General features: G+C 34.0%; 2 protein-coding genes across 3 annotated transcripts in view; one reads left to right on the forward strand and one right to left on the reverse strand.

Moving 5' to 3' along the window:
- On the forward strand, window positions 1-13,707 carry LOC134272423 (proton myo-inositol cotransporter-like). The gene is made up of 9 exons (XM_062754662.1): window positions 1-639; window positions 9,559-9,721; window positions 10,502-10,704; window positions 10,828-10,939; window positions 11,368-11,531; window positions 11,752-11,866; window positions 12,398-12,639; window positions 12,864-13,016; window positions 13,352-13,707. The coding sequence occupies exons 1-9, from the start codon at window positions 204-206 to the stop codon at window positions 13,576-13,578; spliced, it is 1,815 nt and encodes a 604-aa protein (XP_062610646.1). The 5' UTR covers window positions 1-203; the 3' UTR covers window positions 13,579-13,707.
- Window positions 13,708-14,014: 307 nt separating this feature from the next.
- The window catches only part of LOC134272418 (uncharacterized), a 29,226-nt gene continuing 19,634 nt past the window's right edge, over window positions 14,015-23,606 (reverse strand). Inside the window, exons 5-9 of one of the 2 annotated variants that reach the window (XM_062754649.1) lie at window positions 22,450-23,546; window positions 22,168-22,228; window positions 20,330-20,413; window positions 19,109-19,183; window positions 14,016-14,812 (exon numbers count right to left, since the gene is read on the reverse strand). In XM_062754649.1, the coding sequence (XP_062610633.1) occupies window positions 14,093-14,812; window positions 19,109-19,183; window positions 20,330-20,413; window positions 22,168-22,228; window positions 22,450-23,546 (2,037 nt within the window). In that variant the 3' untranslated portion in view covers window positions 14,016-14,092. Of the gene's footprint in view, window positions 14,813-19,108; window positions 19,184-20,329; window positions 20,414-22,167; window positions 22,229-22,449; window positions 23,547-23,606 lie in introns of both variants that reach the window. The other variant, XM_062754650.1, reaches the window with a different exon arrangement.

Raw genomic sequence — 23,606 nt, forward strand, 5'->3', positions numbered from 1 at the left:
AATTTTAGTTGACAGCGGACCGATCGATGACAAAATCTCTTATCCAAGCGCTTCGGTTTTCCAATAGTTGATCAAGCCAGCTTCAGTGTGATGACATCAGAGAATGGTCTTCAGATGCATGAAGACACCAACAAAGGCTGAGGTCGTGCGGGGGGAGTAATAGGCTGCCCTGTGATTACAACAGGGAGAAAACGTCGGGGACAATGAATGGTGCCACAGCGAACGGCGCGCGAAGACCACAAAGTTTATATGGCGACCCAGAAGAGGAAAAGCTAAGTTTGAAAATTGATAGTCTTTCGTCACAACAGAGAACACCCGGATTTGTTTATGTTCTGACTTTTTTCTCTGCTCTCGGAGGATTTTTGTTCGGATATGACACTGGCGTGATTTCTGGTGCAATGATTGTCCTCCGTGACGAGTTTCAATTGTCTCTCGTTTGGCAGGAATATATTGTCAGCGTCACTGTGGCCGCTGCAGCCCTTTTTGCCCCTATTGGGGGATTTTTGAATGACCGACTGGGTAGGAGACCCGTGATAATGGCGGCCAGTGTGGTTTTTACAGTGGGCGCCCTCTGTATGGGGATTGCAGGCGATAAATACTTGCTTTTAGCGGGACGGATAATTGTCGGTGCTGGAATAGGTTTGTATGATTTTTTACTTATTGATTTTTACAGTTTATAGTAAGAAACAGATTGAATAAAAAGTTTCTTTTCGAATAATGAAGTAAGAGACTGTGAAAATTGGTTTTCACTTGAAGATCCCCTAAGGTATGAGAGAGTTTTTTTTAAAAAACTTCAGGTATATTATTGAACAAGACAAGAGCATAGATGTATAGTCTGTAAAATCTGAATTAGACTTATTCAATCCACAGATTCCATGGTTACTTGGTATATGAAAACTCTAAAATAGCAAGATTTCTTTCTCTATTCCATCGCATAATTACGTCATGAGTTTATATGTAAAACAAGTAGTATAAAGTAACACAGCTTACTCTTACTCTTAACACTCTAGATTTAGGTTTATTTCATTGTTGTCTTTATTATTTCCTTTTTGATTTATATGCAATCTTAATGGAGATTTACGATGACCAACTCATAAATGTTCAAATCGAAATTGTAAATTTGAGCACTATACGGACTATAGATGCTTACATGGTGCTGCAAAGGAATAAATATTTAAGAAATAAATGTATTTAGATACCGACTAATGTTATTAAGGTTTTAAAAAATGAATTATGAATCTGTTCTTCAAAGATCTATCTCAAGCGCTCATAAAACAGAATGTATTTTAAAATTTACAACATGCCTCAGAGAGTTGTAAAGGATTCATCATGCTGCATGAAATAGGGACAGGACCAAAGAAAATTATCATTTCTACATCTGTGGTTAAGTCATAATGTCATTGGATGTCCTTAAATGATAAGATTAGGGTTTAACCTAATTTGATGAGTTTTGTTGTTTAATCGATTGACTTCGGTACTGATGTCCCTACAGGAATAGAATCAACACCTCAAGAAAGGATCGCCGAGTTCCCCCGGCTCAACCGCCAATCAAGAGGATAAAAATGGCACTAAAGCTTACCGAATCGCTATAAAACCTCTCTACAGTTCAAGACAACCCTTCCGAATTCATTTTACTCACCTTCCAGCATCTTTCTGTTGCTGTTGTTAAATGTCATCTGAAAAGATGTAAAATTTTATGTTTTAATTTCTTACACTATGTAGCATCGTTTCTAAAAAAACATCCTTGTAAATTGTCGATAGGCAAGAAACGGTTCTTAGGGTTAAGATCTAGCCCTGATACAACTGGCATTTAATGACCAGCAATTAGTTAGGACGAAAGGTTACAGTACTAAGACAGGGCAGTTTTACACGCCATGCCGCGCACATCGATGCTTCCCCCTAATGACTCTTGAAGGATAAAATCAATCCATCGATATGTAGGAAGTTTTTTTTACCATCAGAATTAAGTTGAAGTGTTTTAACTTGCCTACGGAGCAAATGCGACATGATGGGGGCCCCGTCTTCATTAATTGTCAAATGCTGGGAGCTATGGAGACGAGGTCCTCTACATTACCATATTTATTTGTTTTTCTGTCCCTGTAATCGTTTGTCGTTGTCTAATCAACGTTTAAGCGGCAGTGCTCGCAGAATTTTGATCATTTCCGCTATTGGATTTATCCTTAGGTCTGTCATTACACGGTAAAAATATAAGTACCGTTTCCAAGTATTTTTATAAAATGTATTCATCAAGTGCTTGTTCTTACAGTGAAAAATATTACATTATGTTTATAAAAGCTGATGGACCGAGAGTTTAAAAAAATATTAACAAACACCTGTTATAAATGATAGTAGCGAGTCTATCGCAATTTATAATTCATTTATGTTATCTTTTGACTTTTTTCGATCACAACTACGTCATTCTATTGTCATTTTTCATTTTCGTCAGCAAAACCCAATTTATTAATCTGGCTTCCAAATCGATTTGGTTGTAGTTTGATTTTTATCCTAGGGGAAAGGGGCTAACAAAATTGAGCAAGATTTAGGGTAAAACAACTATTTAAATTAGAATAGGATAACAAATTGTAAACATAGATGACTTTTTCACCAATTTATGACTGTTTCCTGAAAGCTTTTTAAAAAAAAAAAAAAAGTAGATGAGGATATCATAGCAGGGTTGTATCACCTCACCTTCTATTCATCTATTTTATTGTAAGAATTGTATGGATGTGTTTTTTTTTTTTGTTTTTTTTTTTTAAATGTTTCTTCTTGTTCTTATGTGTATTATTAAAACAAATACATGTACGAGTACATATTCTTGTTTTTTTTTCAGTTAAAAATGAATCTGTTTTTATTTTATTGAAGATATTTTTATATATTTTACTTAACCATTGCTTGTTGCATTTTTTTTGGGGGGGGGTCTCTCAGTTTGACGGACATTTCTCTTTTTCCTATTTTAAATGTCATTCCTCTGAAGCAATTTTAACACTCACTCACTCATCTTGTGTTTTCTATTGTTGGTCCACCATCAGTTTACGTTCATTTTCTTCGCAGAGGTTGCGCATATTGAAATGAAATTTGGTATACAGATTTATTACAATATCTAGGTCAAGTTCTGTTTTGGGTAGGATCAAGCCTTTTTTGTCAGAGTTATGCTTCTGAACTTTGAAAAATTCCAATTATTTGCAGTTTCCGTTCATTTTCTTCGCAGAGGTTGCACATATAGAAATGAAATTTGGTATACAGATTAATCCACTTAGTTTCTACTCCACATTTAGTATTACTCTAATCAAAGCCTTCCCTCCTAGCTCTTCACGCAAGGCATATTGAAACAAGCTTTCTTAGTCAAAAATCATTTGATACGTTTAATGCTACATGAGATAACATACAGAAAAAGCACATTTTTGATTGTATTTGTACAAGGATACTTCTGTTCGTGCGAGAGTAAAAGGTCAATTTATTGAGACTTTCACTATTTAATGATGCTTTTTAAGGAAGTTCACCGACTCCACATAAAATATGCATACCCCAAAATGAAAAGAAATCATGTATTGAGAAAAAGTCTGCTTCAAATTAGAGCAAACAGAAAGCAAATGTGGAAAATGAAACACCGAGTTTGGCTACTAGAAGCAATCTGAAAGGACTTAAAAAGTCTAATGAAGGACTATGATCTAATTATAAAAGAGCCCAGACTGTCAAGAATCGACAAAGAATAGGAAATATCATCATTAAATACTATTCCTCATTATGTTTCTATATAGAGAAACCTATATCCACTTGGGAACAATCTCTGTGGAGATCTACTTCTCTAAAAGAAGTTCATCAGTTGGGTTGTGAAGAGTTATGAATAATTAATGCACTGATGTAACGCAAGTGCTGCAAAAAACGATGAATAGCAAAACATCTAATGCCAGAAACCGCATAGCATTAAGCATGTCTGTCTGTTATCATTTAGACGCCTCTGATTTAAAGGGAAATATGATGTCCTTTGTGTTTCTAATAGAGAATCTCACACTTTGTCAATAAATTGACTGCATGCTGAAATTCAAACTTGACAATATTTGTTACAACTGACAGTTTCATACTAAGTTCTTCATTTCCCTTAAAAACAATAAAAGTGCTTCGGGCTTAATGACCAACCCGTATTTATATCCCGATAGATGTTTTTAAATGATACCTTACTTCTTAAAAAAATTGAAAATACCAACGAGAGAGGAGATACTTTATATTGTACTTAACATCTATTTCTTGATTGATTTAATTTGCATGGAAATTGGAAACTGTAATCTATCATCAGTCCTTCAAATAAGACTGTAAAAACTGGTCCCGTGTCGAAGTAGATTCTGATATGACAAAGACCCTTTACTGCTCCGAAATTTGTGATATAAATGACAATTCTCGAGGGAATATAAATCAAACAAATAAGCATGCACTATTCCCCTATTAAGGAAAAGCTGACAAACACAGTTCTCCCACCAGATTGATAACACGACAAATAATTTCACCTAAAGAATTAATGTAAAAAACCTTTCTCTGTGTAAAAAGGTTCGCGTTGAAAAGATGTATATCCAGAGAGAGAGAGAGAGAGAGGGAGAGAGAGAGAGAGGAGAGAGAGACTATAATACAATGTAAATACAATCACTAAATAAAATATGATAAACAAAACATCCTAGGAAAAAATTCATTCTGACACATTTTTCAATCGAAATTGCTAGAGTCGAGTGCACTTCATCATAGACGAGCATATGCTTCTGTTTGCCAAGAGACATTGTATTCGCAGAACTCAGGAAATATCACAAGTTATCCTTTCATGTCAATATTTAATCAAAGCACTTTGAACCAAAAGTAGTGAGTTGCAATCAATATAATTCATTTATTCAAAGCAAGAAACATGTCTGTTAATAATGGAATGGTGCAAGAAAAAACTGTTGCTTACTAATCAATTGTGTTTTCATGTGTTTATATTTTATTTCCCTTTGAAAATTGCTTGCTATTAAGCTAGCTTCTTAATTACGTTACTTTTTTTAAAAATATAAATATTGCCCAGAATACAATATTATATGGTTTTATTTATATACGGTCTTTTTAAAATTCCATTGAAATTGCCCTTGTTTCAACTGTTGCGATTTTTTTTTTATATTTTTGTTTGTTTTTGTTTTGTTTTGTTTTTTTGTTTCAGTTAGAATGGTGAAATAAACCAATCTGAGGATAAAGGTATTTAGATACCTATTGTCGACAATATGTAACGCTACAATTCTAGACAGTTTAAAAACATGTGGTGTTTGAACGAATACGCGGAATACAATATAGAATTGACTGTATACTAGTAACTAACTTTGTTCGTCAAAAAGGAATCTAAAATATCTAAATTTATGAAAGCGAAAAACTTTCCTTAGCATGGTTTCTATAATAATCCTAATTTTGTAGTTTAACAGTGAGTGAGAAAGTTTTTAAGGCATTTTTTTTGGCATATTCACTATATGTTCAATAAAGCCTTGCCCAGCACAACAACACTTTCAACCAGGGGCCATAGATATTGCAATTTTTGAAGAAGCTGCCATTAGAATAAACATACACTTAGTTTGTCTGCTTCATATACTGTAAAAAAGAGAAATTGAAAAAAAAAGAAAAAAGAAATGCATTTCACTGTATGATCCAAAGAGTCTTCCTCTAACAACAGAACTCCTGACCCAGTGGTAAGAGGTGGTGGGTTCATAATTATTTAAACGGTGGACAGCTTGTCAAGTAGTAAGATTTTGAAACATTTATTTTGATTGTTTGGCCCCTTACCCAAGCCCCCATGCAAGAATGAAAGACCCAGATTAAAATATCTTGGTGCATAGATGAATATACCAAATATTGTTGAGAGGTTCATTTGATCTTGTAAAGAAGTTGAATTTTTTTTTTAAAAGCACAACGACGGACGTAATCGGATGTCAAAAAGTAACTCGTTGATTTTTAGAGTTACGACACATAAAATTAGATGAACGATCAGTAAGCGACAACTACTTGCATTAAAAAAAAATTGCAGTTATAGTGCATAAAAAACGCATGGTTTTGAAAAAGTTGTATTTCCATATTTTTAGCGTAGTGTTTTAACTGTTGTTCTTCTGGTATAATCTCATAATACTTCCAAAACATAGGTAATCAGAGATTATAGAGCTCTCCTCAACGAATGTTGTCTTTAAGTAAGGTCAAGTCCCACAATTAACTAACATTCTAGAAGTCTACATCCCAAAATGCAAAATGTATGCAATTTAAATAATCTGTTAGGGCTTGCTGTTACTTGGGAATAGACCTATCCAAAAACTTCAAACTAGTTGCCCATCAGGAAAATTTAATTCAAATCCAGCACCTGAAGCAAGTTTGAGAGTGTTCATCCCTTGGTGCATCATCTATTCAAGTTTATTTAATATAAGCCTTATAGTTTCTTGGTGATAGACCTGAACCCATAACTTTTACCTGATCCATTATCTGGCATCCAAAGCAAGTCCATTAGTGTGCATCCTTAGATGTACATGTATCATCGATGCAAGTTTACTCAAACATAGGGAATATACCTGATTTAAGCTGAACCTGCTCCAAAAACTTCAATCTGGACACATCCATAAATTGTTGGTCAGATTCATCATTCAAAGTAATTCCATTAGTTTGCATATACTTCTGTCTTTCATGCAAGTTTGCTCAACATAGGGCTCACAGTTACTTAGAAATGAGACTTACACCAAAAACTTTTACCTGTTCACTCATCTGGAAAAAAGGTCAAATCCAGCATCTGAAGCAAGCCTGGTAGTCTGCATCCTTAGATGTATCATCCATGCAAGTTTGGTCAACATAGGGCTTATAGTTAATTAGAAATAGGACATGTACCAAAGGCAATAACCTGTTCAATCATCCGGAAAATATTGGTCAGATTCAGAATCCCAAGCAAACCTGGCCTGGGGGCCATAAAACTTAGACGAGCTTACTTTTGATCTCAGTCTCACTTTTCCCAAAGGAATATATAGTGGAAAAGTGCGACTGAGATCAAAAGTGAGCTCGCCTAACTTTTTATGGCCCCCAGGCCTGGTTGTGTCACTATGCATCCTTAGATGTATCATCCATGCAAATTTGGTCATCATAGCGCTTATAGTTACTTGGAAATAAGACTTGCTCCAAAAACTGCACCAAGATTGTTATCCTGCTCCAGAAACATTAACCTGGTCATTTTTTTTTTGCTGAAATTGCGGCATCTGGAACAATGAAACACATTAGAAGCATCTTTCATACATATCTAATCAATGTAGGGCATAGAAGTATTTAAAAAGAAAACTTCACCAAAAACCTTAACCTTGGACGTCTACACCAACTGTATCACATAAAGTCCAACTTCGTTGAGGTGAGCTAAAAATTACATTCCCCATAACCGTCATAAAAATAACTGGACATTTGTTTATATCACGAGCTGTATCCAACATCTCTCGGATGAAAACTTTCATTTTTTAAAGAAGTATGTTCGCATCACTCACTCTTAACTTTTTGCGTTGTAAATTTTTAATTTGTTAAAAAAGCATAAGCTTCTTATTTTGTACACGAAGTGAAAGAATTATCCAGTATTTGCAAAACCGCAAATTTAGTTTTACCCAAACATATTTATCAAAGTGAATAAGAAAAGTGTTTTGAGAGGAACAATAGCTTACATGAAGCCTCCTGGTCTTTGAGGTAAATTCGGCTGATACATGAAAGAAATTTCGATGGAAAAGCAGCTGTAACTAAAATGTTTTGTAATAACGAAAAAGAAAATCGATTGTTAAATTTGTTCCTGTCACAATATGGCAGGAAAGATCCATTAGGTAGAGGCAAATTCGTGTACAAAATCATTATCTAATGTTGAAATAAATTACTTAGTGCTCTGAATTATTTTGAAATGCAATGCAAAATCCATTTTTCAAAATGCAAATTTACTGATAAAGAGATTATCATTTTAAAGATGTACCAACAAAAACTAGTGCTAATTGTAACGGGGACCGTTACAGATGTTCCCCAAACGCTCCCCAACTCCCTTTTGGTGTCATATTCCCTGTAAGCTTCATTAAATAAGACAAACTCTATGCATCTGTAACAACATTTACAAAGAAGTGTACAAAAATCATTTAAACTTAAGCATTGCATGCGTAAAAATGCATTTGCGTCATGACCATATCATTGTTACACAATCTATATTTTTAATACACTGAATATTAAAGTATTTAATCCAAAATTATTTAAAAAATACGCTATCAAGTGTATGTTTGATTTTATCATTTATGCACGCACGTGCATACCTGAGCATGGTGACCATACCTTCTTGTAGAAGTCCATTACATCCATCTATGTAATTCCACGCCGTTTGGGTGTAAGGGAGTTATAGCTGTTTAAAGTTTCAGCCAATCAGATTGCAGCACATGTACACGCACGTGTATGCATGTGCATGGTGACCATACCTACTTGTAGAAGTATATTATATCTGTCTATATTCCAAATCCCATCCTGTTTTGTTGAAAACCAAGGGAGTTATAGCTGTTTAAACTTTCAGCCAATCAAAAACGTGCATGCACGTGTTTTCATGATAATTGCTTTATTTCATGTTGTAGGAAAATGCATGGCTATGTTCAAAATTTCAAAGGATTTCGTCAAAAAACAAGAAAGATATTGAGACTTTAGTTGCAGCCAATCAGAGCGAAGTGCACGTGCATGCGCGTGAGATCTTGCTATTTTCACCATGTCGTCATGTCTATACTACTAATATATCCTCACATTATGAGTTTCAAAGCATTTCATCTAAAAAAAGAAAAGTTACGGCTATATCTATTATATTGGTCATTTCACGTGTTGCACGTGCACGCTCTTGCAAGCACGTGCGCGCAAAATGACCTTGATTCCGCAAATCTACATAACATGTCTACTTACCCTAAAAAGGTTTTACCTACATCGGACGAACAGTTTACAAGATCATTCCCGGACAAAAAAGTTCCAGGAAGAAGAAGAAGAAGAAGAAGAAGAAAAAAAATAATAATAATAATAAGAAACAGAGTAAAAACAATATGTTCCCCAACTTTGTTTGGGGAACATAATCAACACTATAAAAATGATGTTTTCAACATCGGTTTCTAATATATCTTGGAATATATTGTAAAGTGTTAGTATTTGTAAACTGTAGAAGAAATTGATCAAATTTATAAACTTAGTAACAAAAAGAAAAGTCCTGAAAAGGTAAAAAAAAAAAAAAAAAAAGGTTTGATCAGGTGCATAGGAAAAGTGAACATTTCATTCAAGTGTTGTACACAAAAACTACTATAAATAATGCCACTCTACCTCGTTAAATTTGATAAGGGCAATTTTGTTAAAGATAGAAGTATAACTTGAAATTCCACAAGGAAAAACTATAAAAATCAGATTTTTATAGGGGAGTCAGAAAAAGTTTATGTACGTGGAAAATATTAAAACAAACATCTTACTTCAAATAAAAGTAAAACCTGATAAACAATGGAATGTTTCATGAAGCATTATACCGTTTTCTCTGATAACATTTTTTGTTGTTAGGTTTGACGTCTACCACAATACCTATGTACCTCGCTGAGTGTTCTCCCGCTAATGAACGTGGTCGTTTGGTTTCCACTAACATCGCTATGGTAGCGTGCGGCCAGTTCGTTGCTAGTGTCGTAGATGGTATTTTTGGATGGTGTCAGTATGACGTGGGATGGAGGTATGATATTGTTGCTCATTCAGACAATCAGTGCAAGATTTTGGAAACTTGCACTGATGTGAATTTGCAAATTCATCTGAATTTTTAAGCAGATAATCAGAAGGTATCAATTTCAATTCAAAGCCAATATCGTTAGTGCTTAAGGAGAAAGATCCGTGCAGGATATCTAGATTTTGGTGCACACTAAATGTAATTCTGAATTCACTAATTCAAACAAGAGACTCGTGGATCACTTGAGTAACACGGGTTTCTCAGGGTCTGGTCGCTTTTAAAAGGCCCAACTTTATAAAACTCTGGTCTCATTTGCATAAAAAGCAGGGGTATAATTTAATCATTTACAAAGAAAGGTCTTGTCACAAGGTACCCAAAATAAGACTGAACGTATAAAATACGCATTTTTCATATAAAGTCCTAAGCTCTCACTTTTTTTTTTAAAGTTATGACCAAGGTCAAAGTTCTATAAACTCCAAGAACAGGGACAAATAAGTTGATAATTAAAGAAAAGGCCAAATATGAGAGCACTAGCACCAAATATCCAAAAGTTTGGAGAAAGGTTTTTGTGGACAAGAACAGACAAACAGACATATCAAAAAAAAGTCTATTTCATTTTCCAAGACTAAGGAGAAAAAATTCAAAGAACTATCCACTTTTCTAAGCATATGAGGTGCTACTAAGACTCCTCCAAAGAAAAAAATTGTATCATCTGTCCTTAACACAATTAGAGTTTAAGCTTTAAACATGCCACATAACCATTAGCCGAACTACACCTTTACTTTTCAGATACATGCTTGGATTAGCAGGCATCCCATCCTTTGTTCAGTTCTTGGGATTTGTTTTTATGCCGGAAAGTCCCCGGTGGCTTATTATAAATGAGAGAGAGGAATATGCACGCCGTGTATTGCAGACAATGAGGGGTCACTTTGACATCGACGAAGAATTCGAAAGTATCAAAAACAGCTATCTAGAAGCACAAGACGGGGAGTGTAAGTATTGTCATTACTAGCTTTAGAGCTGCATTCATATAATATACAAATAACACTGAGTTCAAAACAATTGTTTTGTTTTTTTTAAATATGAGCACATGACTATATATTTTAATTTATCAGCTACGGCACCTGTGTTGATAAAAATGCTCCGGACCCCGGCGGTGAGGCGAGCTCTGTTTGTTGGATGTAGCCTTCAACTCTTCCAGCAGCTTTCGGGAATAAATAGTGTTATGTAAGTGCGATTTGCACAAATGGATTAAATATTTAAGAATCCCCTCCCCCAAAGGTATATGCCCGTTAATTATAAAATCCATTGTTCAAACTACCAACTTAAAGTCATGGCCGGGTAGGTTAAAGTTTGAGGGACAAACAGACAGATGGACTATTATGTTGTCCCCGAATCTTCTATTACGGGGGCATTAAATATGTTTTATATTAAAAGTTTAAAAACTGTCAACTCATTCTATTCATCAATCATCATAAAATTTGTAGTGTATTGATAACCTAATAATGAGCTCTTGTTAAACCACATTAACATCAGAAATGATTATTCTAACAAAAAAAAAATATCAAACCATAGTATATTGTTTAAAACAACCTGCTTTCAAGTAAAATTATTTACATTTCTTTGAATAACATTACCGATCTTTGCTCCATTAGGTATTACAGTGCCACAATAATACGGATGTCCGGTGTCCGGGGGGATGAGACCACCATTTGGTTGTCAGCCTTTACGGCAGCAGTTAATTTCGTCTTTACGGTCTTGGGGCTATTCTTGGTGGAAAGGATTGGTAGAAGAGCGCTAACACTTGGCAGTCTCATAGGTTTAACATAAAAGCAAATTATTTGAATTTTTCATAGTGAGTCTTGACTTTCAGTTTGAGAGCAATAAATTCAGTGAACTTTTGACTAAACAAACTCTTCGATTCAAAATGTTACTTAATCTCATGAATACTCAACATAAACATGTTCAATGTGTCATTGAGGTGATTTTGTTAAAGTAGTATTGCTGTCAAAAGTTAATTCATACTGACTTTGTTTTAGGGGCAATTGTGAGTCTAGCTTGGTTAGCCATTGGGTTTCAACTCTCTGCAATGAACACGACTCCTATTACGCTAAGAGAACAGACTGCAACGATTTCCAAATGTCAAACATATTTGTAAGTCAGGGTCCACATGTCCAACTTTTTTGAAACTAAGGGTCCACTGGTTGGCGAAATATGGAAGAGTAAACTGACTTGGTCAGGACACTTTGGGAAATGATTAACAGGAATGTACTAAAATAGTATATAGTTTAGCTGAATAAAACAGGGCCCAAGATTATATCTTAAAAAGAAGAAGCAAACTTAAAAAAAAAATCTTGAATATTACTTGCCATGGTAAATTAAGACTTTGATTTCATTTGAAGTCTCTAAAAAATGGGAGTTTCTTAATATTTTAGATTTTTTTTAATTTGCATCATTAACATCCAAAATACGTCCAAAAATATATACCAATCCAGGCATCTAATTTTGGTTTGCTTCATCCGTCCTTAAGATTGCTTTAATTATATGTATAATATCATATATAATTTTTCTGAGACGGGTTCTACTGTCTTCAGAAAAAATTAAAGAATCAATTTCATTTTACTTCTCCTTGTGGCGCTTCACAATATTCATTTCCTACAAGTGTGTGGTTCTAATATTTTACAGAGACTGTAATTCATGTATGCGGGACTTAAACTGTGGCTATTGTTACATTGACTCTGACAATGGACCAGAAAATGGGACGTGCTTGAGAGCAAACTATGATGAGCCTTTTAAGGCTGTAACTGGTCGGTGTAACGATACTCATTTAGAAGGAGATCTTACGTGGGCTTATGACTACTGTCCTACAAAGTTTTACTGGATGCCAATGATAGGCCTGGTTGCTTACCTCATGTTCTTTGCTCCAGGTAATCATGCTTTAATTCTTATTTATTTTTTTTCAAAAGACGTTTTATTTAATAAAGCATAAATTGCGGGACAAAATTGAACAATGAAGACATTTCAATGGACATTTGTCTTATTTCTCTCTCTTATCGGAGTATCAATGAACATTAAGTTATGTCTTTTACTGCAGTTTTGAATGAATTCATCTAAAAGCAGGTAATTGTGAAGAAAATAAATTACATTTTAGGTATGGGACCAATGCCTTGGACAATCAATTCAGAAATTTACCCTTCCTGGGCTAGAAGCGCGGGCAATGCGGCGTCCACATTCACAAACTGGACAGTTAACCTCGCCATGTCTATGTCTTTTTTAAGCTTAACTCAAGCACTCACACGGTTTGGTATGAAACTTTTTTTTTTAAATTTTACCAAGTAACTTGAATTTTGATATAGAAGATATCATGACTATTACTTTATTACATATGTAAAAGCAGTATTAAAATCATAGGCGTCGGAAGCAAATTGAAAGGGGGGAGGGGCTAAGCCAACAAAAAAAGGTAAACCCTAATTTTCAGTACCAATAATATAAATTTTTGCAAAAAAAGTGTGTGTGTGTGGGGGGGGGGGGGGGGGGTTAGTTCCGACGCCTATGAAAAGGTTTATGTTATATTTAGGTCAAGGACAGATAATTTTTTTAAATGTCTCCTTTAACCAATTTAAAACCTTTTTTTGAAAGGCACATTTTGGCTGTATAGCGGACTTGCTTTAATTGGCCTTATTGTGTTGGTGTTATTCCTACCTGAAACCAAAGGAAAAACTCTTGAAGAAGTGGAAGGTTTGTTTGCAAGACCTTGGTGTGGTACAGGCCCCAAAGTTGACTATAATGTGGAAAATATACAGTATGTTCACATACGTGGACTAAATAGAGACGGCAGGGAGTCTGAAATTGATTCACCAGACTGAGAATGTTTGAGCAGCTCTGTTACTGCATTAACCGTTATGGAAAGTACAATATCTTGATTGATGAGATGAGAAAGACCAAAGGCATCACAAACCGCTATCAAAAAAAATCGTTGGATTTTGCGATCGTAGATGAAATATAATCACTGTGAATTTATGAGACAAGTGTAAATGACATAACTAGAAATTAATTGAAACACATCACATGATACAGGAATAACAGAACAAGTTTAAACAATTTCCCACCCCTTTTCAATTGGTGCACCTGAAAAACAAGAAATGCATTTATTTAATCTAAATTCAGCATTTTTATTTCTATTAATTTCATGTAATAAAAATACTAGAGCCTTTAACTAATTTACAATTGTTAATTAGAAGGCATGTTGTCATTATCAAATTGAAAATTAAATAAGTTAAAGACACTAGGATTGAAAAGTACAATGCAAATGTTTTTATATTAAACAATTTATTGTTATATTAAGCTCGTTTACTGATTTTTTAACAAACTGAATTAAATTTAAAACTTTTTCCTGGATCGAAGATGATAAGTTTGTTTTACATCATTTTGATCAGCGTTTTCTAAATGAAGGTCAGACGCCACGCTATGGAAGCTGTCCTGGCTCTCTGGGTCCTCTAATTTACAATCACAGCCGTCAGGAAGCAGCTCACACTGTATCCCCACGGACACGCCATTAATCACGTCAGTTTCCATTCCAGTGCTGGTGACGTAAATCTCAGTCTGACATTCTTTGGAAGATCGCAATACAAATAATTCACTACATTTACATTTCTTATCATTTGTTGAGGATGACATTTGATGGCACGATTCAGTATTGTCCGTGATTTGTAAAGCTGTTCCTAAGGTTATATCACTCTCCCCTGAGTCAGATAGATTAGCATTTCTCTTGATTTCATTATTACAGTGAATGTATGCATTACCTGTCTCTTCCTTGATAACAGCGGCATCTTGTACTGAAGAACCGAAATCTTCAGATGCCTGCTGTATTGAGTTCTGTACTTTGCTGTTTGATTGAAGCTTGGGAAGAGAAAATTGGTCTTCGGCATGCTGGGTTTGATTTTGATTTATACATACTGATAAATCATTTTCTTTATGACTGTCTGCACCAAATTCAGTTACTTTGTAATGTTCAACATATTTTTCTAGCTTGGCTGCTGCTGCTTTCAGCACTGTCAAAGCATCATACTTCTTCTCGGTGAGGTCCTCCATTTTACCAATCTGTAGTAAATAATACAAAGATATAAGATAAAAAATCCTATAGATCTTTGTCTTCGAAAGGTGTTTGTTCCCTCTCGAGAATTTTTCATTTAAAAATGGAGACATCACTAATTCTGGTGGAGGACTGCAAATTTAGACCAAACTTCGACACTCAGGGTCATTGAGCAGTGATCTTTTTCGCGCAAGAACCTACTGCGACGAGTCTTTATTTTAAATGATTACATCATAAAAAAGAAATAAATCTGGACTTAAAACATAAAAATGTGCTGTTATTATACTGACTCAGTTGTCATTAAAGAATAAATAAAGCAATGATGTTTACCCTCTATTTACCTTTCTTTTGACTGGAATTTATTGCCGTGATTTAATTTTAATTATTATATATTAATTTGAATTAGTTAAAAAACAACAACATTTGTTTAACAGCATATTCCTTTGAATAATAAAACAACTCTTTCCAACATGATAAAGCAACAGTCAAGATTGACTATGGATAATACATGTATTACATTAAATGATGTTGACTGCGCCAGATTTCATACGCCTATGATTCATCATTCAAATTAAATTTATATCATGGAAACTAATTTGTACAAAACATTCAGTTTAATATAAATAATACCTGTAATTGATAGGTAATGTAAAAAAGTTAATTCAAGAAAACTGTTTTTTCTAATAAAACTAATTATTCCCTCGCAAGGCAGTATGTGTTTGTGTGTGTCTGTTAGTCTGTGCTTGTGCGAAACGGAAGTGACGCTTTTTGAGTCGGGGATCAATATCAAATACTTTATTTACAGATATGCGTTAATTGCTAAGGGATCTCCGCTTTGCAGTGCCCTTATTGTCCCCCGCTTCACACTGAAAGTGGGGAATGTTGATTCGGTCTGTCCGTCTGTCTGTCTGCTTAGCTGTCTGTATTTCTGTCTGTCTGTAACACTTTCGTTTCCGAGCGATAACTTAAGATTTTGCGATGAAATTTTACACAACGACTACCACTGGCCTAAGAAAGCCCCTATTGATTTTGAGGTCAAAAGGTCAAAAGTCAAGGTAATAATTTCTGTTTTATCACTTCCGTTTCCACCCGATATCTCGAGAAGCCTTTGAACTTCTGCAGTGATATTCCCAAACCAATTTACGAGGGCTGTTCAATAAATAATGTCCTGAACTGTATGACATATAATACAGATATCATATGACATTAAGCTTGACTTTCTCTCATTATTGAATCTTTAATGAATTTATAACAGTTTATTTGACCACTTTTCATCACATAGTTTCATTGTGAGAAGCTGGAAAACAAAGGCAATTCGAGACACTGCATTATAAATGAATAATGAAAGGTAAAGAATCAGTAAACTAGAGTGAAAATAAAAGTTTCGTTAAAGCTGCTGTTAAACTTGTTAAAAATCCCAAAGAAATATTCACTGAAATATGTGACATTTACAGCAACCAATGCCTGCTGTTTTATAGACAAATGAGCAGGTAGATTTCAATGATAAAAAAATATATAATGGGCATCAAAAATGGGTACCTTCCTTGCCAACAAAAAATTTTAACAACTTATGTACTGTTTGCCAAATTTCAACAAATAATATTTGATGATGTATGATTGACTTTTTAAAAGACACGTAGCAAATTTGATAGTCATCATTTCGGGAGTAGTTTACGCTGTTTTTAGAAACGTTAGACGGTAAAAAAGCTTAGTACTCAAAGGTCACCCTATATTTTGAAAAATGAGTGAAAACGACAGCGTGTACGAATGTTTAACAATTATTTTAAAATATCAGTAATTGTAGTTATCTATGTTTGTTTGATATTCAGACAGATAATGGCACTTGAATCTATTGCTTAAAACCCTCAAAATAAAGTTTACCATAAGATGTACTTGATAGAAACAGCGAAGGTCTGACAAGAGCAAAGAATTGCAAGAGCACAAAGACAGATTTATATGCAATTTTCTTAAATATTAGTGGTATTGTTGTTCAAATTCGTTTTCGGGGAGACAGTTTAATTTCTGGAGGAGTCTAGAAAGCAAATTTTTTGCAAAAAAAATCGAAAGGTTTATTAGAGAAAGGACCCAGAATCAGGAATCAACTACATTAAATTTCTTCATGACAGCGTCCAAACCCGCACGCCCTGAAGAGTAAAGGGTTTTTCAGGATAAACAGAAAGTTAATGTTTTTTCACATTATCAATATTCGCCAGATCTTTGATCTTTTGACTTGTTTCTATTTCCAAACTTGAAAAAACACATTTCAGAAGGAAGAAACAAGTCCAGGAAATCATTGGATCTGCCATTTTCCAGTATACTAAGGGTCATACCCAAAAATGAGTTCTAAAAACAATCAGAAATTGGATAAAAAATGTTATGGACATGTGTTTTAATTAAAAGAGATTAATAAGTTAAATAATGAAGACTAAATCATTGAAAAGCGTCTATTGCTTCTTTCCGAGCTCCGAGGACAATATTTATTGAACAGCCCTCGTAGAAGTCGAAAGATAAAAATCGTAAATTTATTCAAACATTCTGTATGTGTGTGAAACTTTCATTTTCGGACGAACATAACTCCCTATGGCCCTGTCTGCCCCCCCCCCCCTTGGATCTGTGCATGCTCTTCTTTTTCTTTCCCTTTAGTGGGGAACACAAAATCTCTGAATTAACTTGTTTTTACTTGATTCTACTACTTGACTTATAGCCGGAAAAAAGAATTAATTTTCTTTCAGACAACGGTCTGGTCAGAAACTTATGTGTGGAAAACATATTGTTTTAATTATGGGTACTTAGTAGTCAACTATACACAAAGCATCGGAAACATGTACATGTATTTTGAATTGCATTCCTTGAAATCTGTTTAATACAAATGAAATATCTGTTCAACTGAATTCCTCCAGAAAGCATCAAACATTAGCTACAGCATCAGATTTTTGCTTCAACACTTCCATTCATTTTTATCCTGAATTGTTACAAGTATCATCTACAATCATTATTGATATCATGCATCCCTCATGGTATCAAACATGCAAGTCTTCCAAATACAGATCTAGACTAAGGAAAGATTACACATACATCAAAAGCTTAAAACTGATACAGATTAACAGCAATCTTCCATAAATCAGCATCGGAAACCTTAATGCACATCCATTGCCAAATAAAATTCTTAAACCTCCATATGTATAATTTATGTATTTGAAATACAACAGTCTGGATTTCTTATGTAATATTGTGTCTTGATTTGATGTATATTTTTTTGTCATTTTTAATGATTTTTCTAATATATTCATATATTATGTAAAACTTTGATAGGCCATATAATGGCAGCAACCTTCCCCCGGGTTCATGATTTGAACAAACTTGAATCTACACTACATGTACCTGCGGATGATTCCACATGAGTTTTTTTCACTAATGCTTTATTATCTCCCTTGGAGAAGGCTAGGCCCTTCATTTGAACAAACATGAATCCCCTTCACCCGAGGATACTCTGAACCAAGTTTGGTTGAAATCAACCCAGTAGTTCTTGAGAAAAAGATGAAAATGTGAATAGTTTAATTTACAACAACACCAACCGCTACGATGACAGACAACGGACAAATTTTGATCAGAAAAGCTCACTTGAGCCTTTGGCTCAGGTGAGCTAAGAAAGGGGGAGGGTTTTTAACAAACTTGTATCTACACCTGAGGATGCCTCTGCATTTATATGTATTGAATAATCATAGCTTTGCTGTTTTTTTTTCCCTACTTATCGCTTTGTAAAACTTTGATCACCTACCACGGCCCCTCCCGGCATGATTTGAACCTGAATAGACAATACCTGTGGATGCTTCCATATAAATTTCTAATTATGGCTTAAAGCTGTACTTGAAAAAAGAATTGACAAATTTCTATATCAAATTTTGATCATTAATGTGGCTTTTCAATACTTCAATACCCTTTATTCTAAATACTTTGTCACAAGTTTGATTGAAATTAACCCATTGGTTCTTAAGAAGAAGTTGATAATGTGTAACGTCTACAGATGGACCACTAGACAGACAGGTAAACATCGCCCAAAATGTGATCAAAAAAGCTCACTTGAGCTTTTGGCTCAGGTGAGCAAATAGCTTTTAACACACTAGTGAAGGCTTGATTTTAATCACACTGTTACAGTTATACACACATTAAACTAAAAGTCTTCAATAAAACTAATTACTTATTAGTTTTGTTGCTCTTTATAAGCATTTTCAAGGAAATGAACACTTGATCTGATACTAGAAAGCAACTGGGACATAACCTTATATTTCGCAAATTAGAATTACCTTTTTATCTTCCTGAGCATACGACTCCAAGCTGTCGTTAATGTTATTAATTTTTTTCAGCTCATTATACCGTTCCTGTAATAATTAATCAAATGTTTTCATATTCTGTAGCCCTTTTCATAAAAATTAAATAACAACCAAGAGTTTGACAACTTTTTCTTAGTTTATTAAAGAAGTTTATATCCACAATTTATTCTAATAGACTAATACTATAAATGAAAGAAAAAGTTAGCATGCTCACATATCCCATGCTCCCCCAAAACTTGACAATGGAACACAATGAATGGCATAGTGCTCTTTATTTAAAAGGGGGCATAACTTGCAAAAATTATCACATTAAAACTTCTTGCATTCAAGGATATTCAAATTTTTGTCTGTTACAAATTTAAGTGGGCTAAAGTTTCTAGATAAATAATGGAATCAAATTTCTTCATATTTTAAAAATCTACAAACTACGTCTGAAATATCTACAAATTTCCTGGTGATATGCACACTGTGAATCCTAAATATCTGCAGACTACATATTCTTTGCAGCAGTTTAACAGGAGATGTGCTGACAAAAAACAAAACTGAATGATTGACTGATGGACAGGTAAAAAAAATTATACCTTACACAACTTGTTGCATGAGTTTGCATAAAGCACACACAAGATTTTTGTGATGTACAGTAAATTGAATACTTTTTGTAGAAATCATAGCTTATTTAGTCAAAACTAAGATTTTTTTTTTTGAACTTTTTTTTCTAATCTTTAATTTTTAACACTTAGCAAAAAATATCATGATAATTAAACTAAATTCAACACAGTGATAAATTTTCAAAAACTTGAAGGAGAGCTCAGGAACAGAATTATGAAAATACCTTGTAAATGCTCTAAACCATTCAATAAGCTGTTGTTGTGAATTTTATAGCTCTATCACTATTGACTGGAGAAGAATATGAAATTGTTCATTCTGAAAACGTTACAGACAATGGACAAATTTGGATCAGAAAAGCTAACATGATCCTTTGGCTCAGGTGAGCTAAAGAGGGAGGAGGAGGAATTCTTGTATTTTGATATTCTATTATGAAATATGTTTTTGTAGTTCTCAAAGAATACTTTTTTAGAACAAATTCGTAAAATAACTGTAATAAAAAAGAATATTAAAATGATTTACTGTACTGGTACTTTTAGAACTTTTCATTGTCAACATTCCTAGTTATTAATAAAACAGATATCAGACCTCGTTGTCTTTTTCACTTTGTGTCTGGCTGTAATAAACACTCATCTCCCACTCCTTCACTTGATCCTCTTCTAATTGGTCCATCTGTAATAAAAAAAAAATGAAAATGAAAGCAACATGTCATAAAACTGCAATGAAGATAACAAACACTAATCAGGCACAAAAGTCCATCACAACAACACAAATCTGGAGCGGTGCAAATACTGACCTCTAACAACATCAGAGGTGGGATCAGCTGGTGCCACAGAGGAGTTCGCATCCCCTATTGACCAGACACACCAAAAATGTGCACCTTGTCATTATCAGGTTAATGGAAAAATACACAAACACATATACTATATTATATATGCCAAGTCTTCTCATGTAAAATTTTTTTTGAAAATGTTAACTAGTAAATTCTGATTCATATATGAATACAAAATAAGATGTGCAAGGCACAATTGGTACCCACGGGAATTCCACTTTTTTGTTTTCACATTTAGGGTCACTTCATGTAAAATGTGAAATATCAAAAATGCTTTATATTAATTTAACACAATTTTGTTTTTATTTTCAATATTCTTAAAACCCTCATTTCATCTTTGCAAAAAAACTTAATTATTTCCAGATTACTAAACCGATTGAATTTTGCATTTATATCAAACAAAATTTTGGTATAATGAAATTATCCACAGTTGGCTGGTCAAATGTCACTAATTACCTCCTTTGGTAGATTTTCTCTAAACTTGGCATGTACACTGAAGTCAATGTAAGTTACATATCTTATGAAATGATAGAGTTTCTCTATTGTAGTCTTCACAAAATAAACCCCCAGTTGACTACCTTAACTCTGTGAATTAAATTCCTGCTATACAGTATCACCTAGTTCTAAGCAGGAGTAACGTGTTTTAGAGATGTACTTTATTATCTTGTCAGAAAGCCAGTGCCAGTCATAGGGACTCTCAAAATCTATTGCCAAGTGCTATGCAAAAGAAAAGCCACTCAAGTGACTCAAGAGAAATGTGAAGATATTGAACACTAGTCATGCTCAAAAGTCCATAGGAACAACAAAAATTTTGAGCAGAGTATGATCTCTAAAAACATCAGATGTGGGATCAAGTGGAATGGAGAAGAAAGCATCCCTTTTCAGCATCTACCGTTTGCTTCATAGCATTTTGGGGGCAAAAGGAAAAATTCGCAGACAATTCAAAGAGAAATAATAGATATTTATGTCATTAAGAGTTATCTCTCTGATCAGAGTACCAATGAACCTTAAGCCATGTGTGTAGAAACTAAAAATATACTTGACAAAAAAGTTTAAGACTTTAAATATCAGGAGCCAATGTCATTAAATATTTGTGCAGTAACTGAGTAACTTTATGATACACCGTGTATAGGGCTGTCATGGTTTCATAATTTTCCATAAGTTGGGTCGGTTCTAAAAAATTTTAGCTTAGTTTCGATTTTTCGGTTCAGGTATACAATAGAATAAAAACTCATGATTTGCATTACATTCAAAAAAATTTTTTTAAATCTAAGAAACAGCAACATAATAACTAGTTTAAAGTAGTTTCCTGACTGGAAAAATAATTGAACCAAATGATTCAAATCGCATTATAATGGTAATTTCTAATCACAGGCACCTGCATTTTTATCAATAAGTCGCTAAATTAGCCAAATATTGATAAATTCTACCCCCTCTATATTTATACTCTACTGTACAAAGCGGAACTGAACCAGATTCCAGAAAAACAGAACCGAACTTGACCCGAATTAACTGTTCCGCGTTTCCAAGTCATTTCAGTTACCTGTGACAGCCCTAACCATGTATTCAAACATTTTGTGACACATCAGCTTACCTCTGCTAGAATTTCTGCAATATCTTCCTCAACCAAATGATCAGTTGACTTTTCTATAAAACTAAAACAATGATATTGGTATTAATAAGCATCAAATTTATAAGCAATTTCTTTTTACTAATAAGTATTTCACTAAACAAGTGTGGACAAAAAATTCATTTCCTTATCACTTCATCTTAAAAGGCAAAGTGGAATATGCACTTATAAACTAAATTTTTGAAATCATGTTTTTTTAAAATTTAAACCAAGATTACTCTCCTTTACAAACTATTGTTAAATTACCTCTGATTCTTGTCACAGCTACCTTTGTCAACTGTATGATAAGGTACCAAGGTATGGCAAGAGATGTGTTTGTTATTGTTAGAGACAGATGCCTCTGATGAGGCTTGGTTGGAATGAAAACCCTTTTCATGAAATGAAGGAGATTTTTTGGCTGTGTGTGATATTGGAGATATCACTATCTCCATGGGTTTTCGTGTTCTGTCCACTGGAGTACTTGTCATCAGCAGGCTCAGTTCATCTCTGCAGTTGATATTTGATTTGTGTACTCCAAAGTTGTCATCAAAGTTTTCATATAAACTCTGGCTATTCTGAACAATATCATGTCTGTTGGTATATTTGCTATGCCTAGCACCTGTTCTTCTTTCATTGGAAGTTAACAGGTGTCCTGAAGTATGAGCAGTGAACAAATGCTGCTTCATTTGGTCTGTATTGTAGGGTGTGTTCAGCTTTCTCTGCAAGTTTGTTGGTGAAATGTAAAGTCTAGTTTCTTTACCTAATGATGTCTCCAATGGATTTTTAAATTTAAGAGTATCTCGTTTTCCTACAGATGAGACCGTTTCCGAAGTTGAAGTTTGTAAACCATTAGATCTAACAGTTTGATGAAACCTTAAGTCTAGAGAACAAGAACCTGGCATATCAAGAATACTGCTTCTTTTAAGAAGTGGGGTAGAACCATCAATTTTTATTTGTTCTTTTTCTTCTTCCAGAAAACATTTATTTAAAATGTTGGAATCTTGAAATAATACCCGCTTTGATTCTTGTTGAGCATTCACTTCTAGTTTTCTCCGTTTTGATTCTTTACATTCAATTGGAGTTTCAAAGAAAGGGTTTTGACAGAATTTATGATAGAAATCTTTTTTACTGCATAAGTCATCTCCTTTAGGCATAAAAGTGTCATGCTTTACTGAAACTGGAGTCCAAGTTGGAAGAAATACTTCTGATGATTTGTTATGTTTCCTATCATGTCCATCCTTTAGGTACCCAACAACTGGTGTTGGTTGGAAATCCTCATGAATGTATGGATTATTTTGTTCAGTGGTAGACTTTTCAGCTGCACTTGTCCTTATTTTGGAACAGATTCCAAAATCAATGTTTCCCTTGATGAAAAAAAAAAATATAAACATGAAGTGTTTGTGAAACACTGATGCCCCCGTATG

This window comes from Saccostrea cucullata, unplaced genomic scaffold (genome assembly GCF_032062105.1).
Source record: "Saccostrea cucullata isolate Sc308-1 unplaced genomic scaffold, CSIRO_AGI_Scuc_v1 ctg415, whole genome shotgun sequence".
Lineage (NCBI taxonomy): Eukaryota > Metazoa > Mollusca > Bivalvia > Ostreida > Ostreidae > Saccostrea > Saccostrea cuccullata.

Coding starts and splice junctions, on each gene's coding strand:
- LOC134272423 (XM_062754662.1), top strand. CDS start 204: ATGAATGGTGCCACAGCGAACGGCGCGCGAAGACCACAAAGTTTATAT. Junction 9,722..10,501: donor CAGTATGACGTGGGATGGAG/GTATGATATTGT, acceptor TTTACTTTTCAG/ATACATGCTTGGATTAGCAG. Junction 10,705..10,827: donor AGAAGCACAAGACGGGGAGT/GTAAGTATTGTC, acceptor TTAATTTATCAG/CTACGGCACCTGTGTTGATA.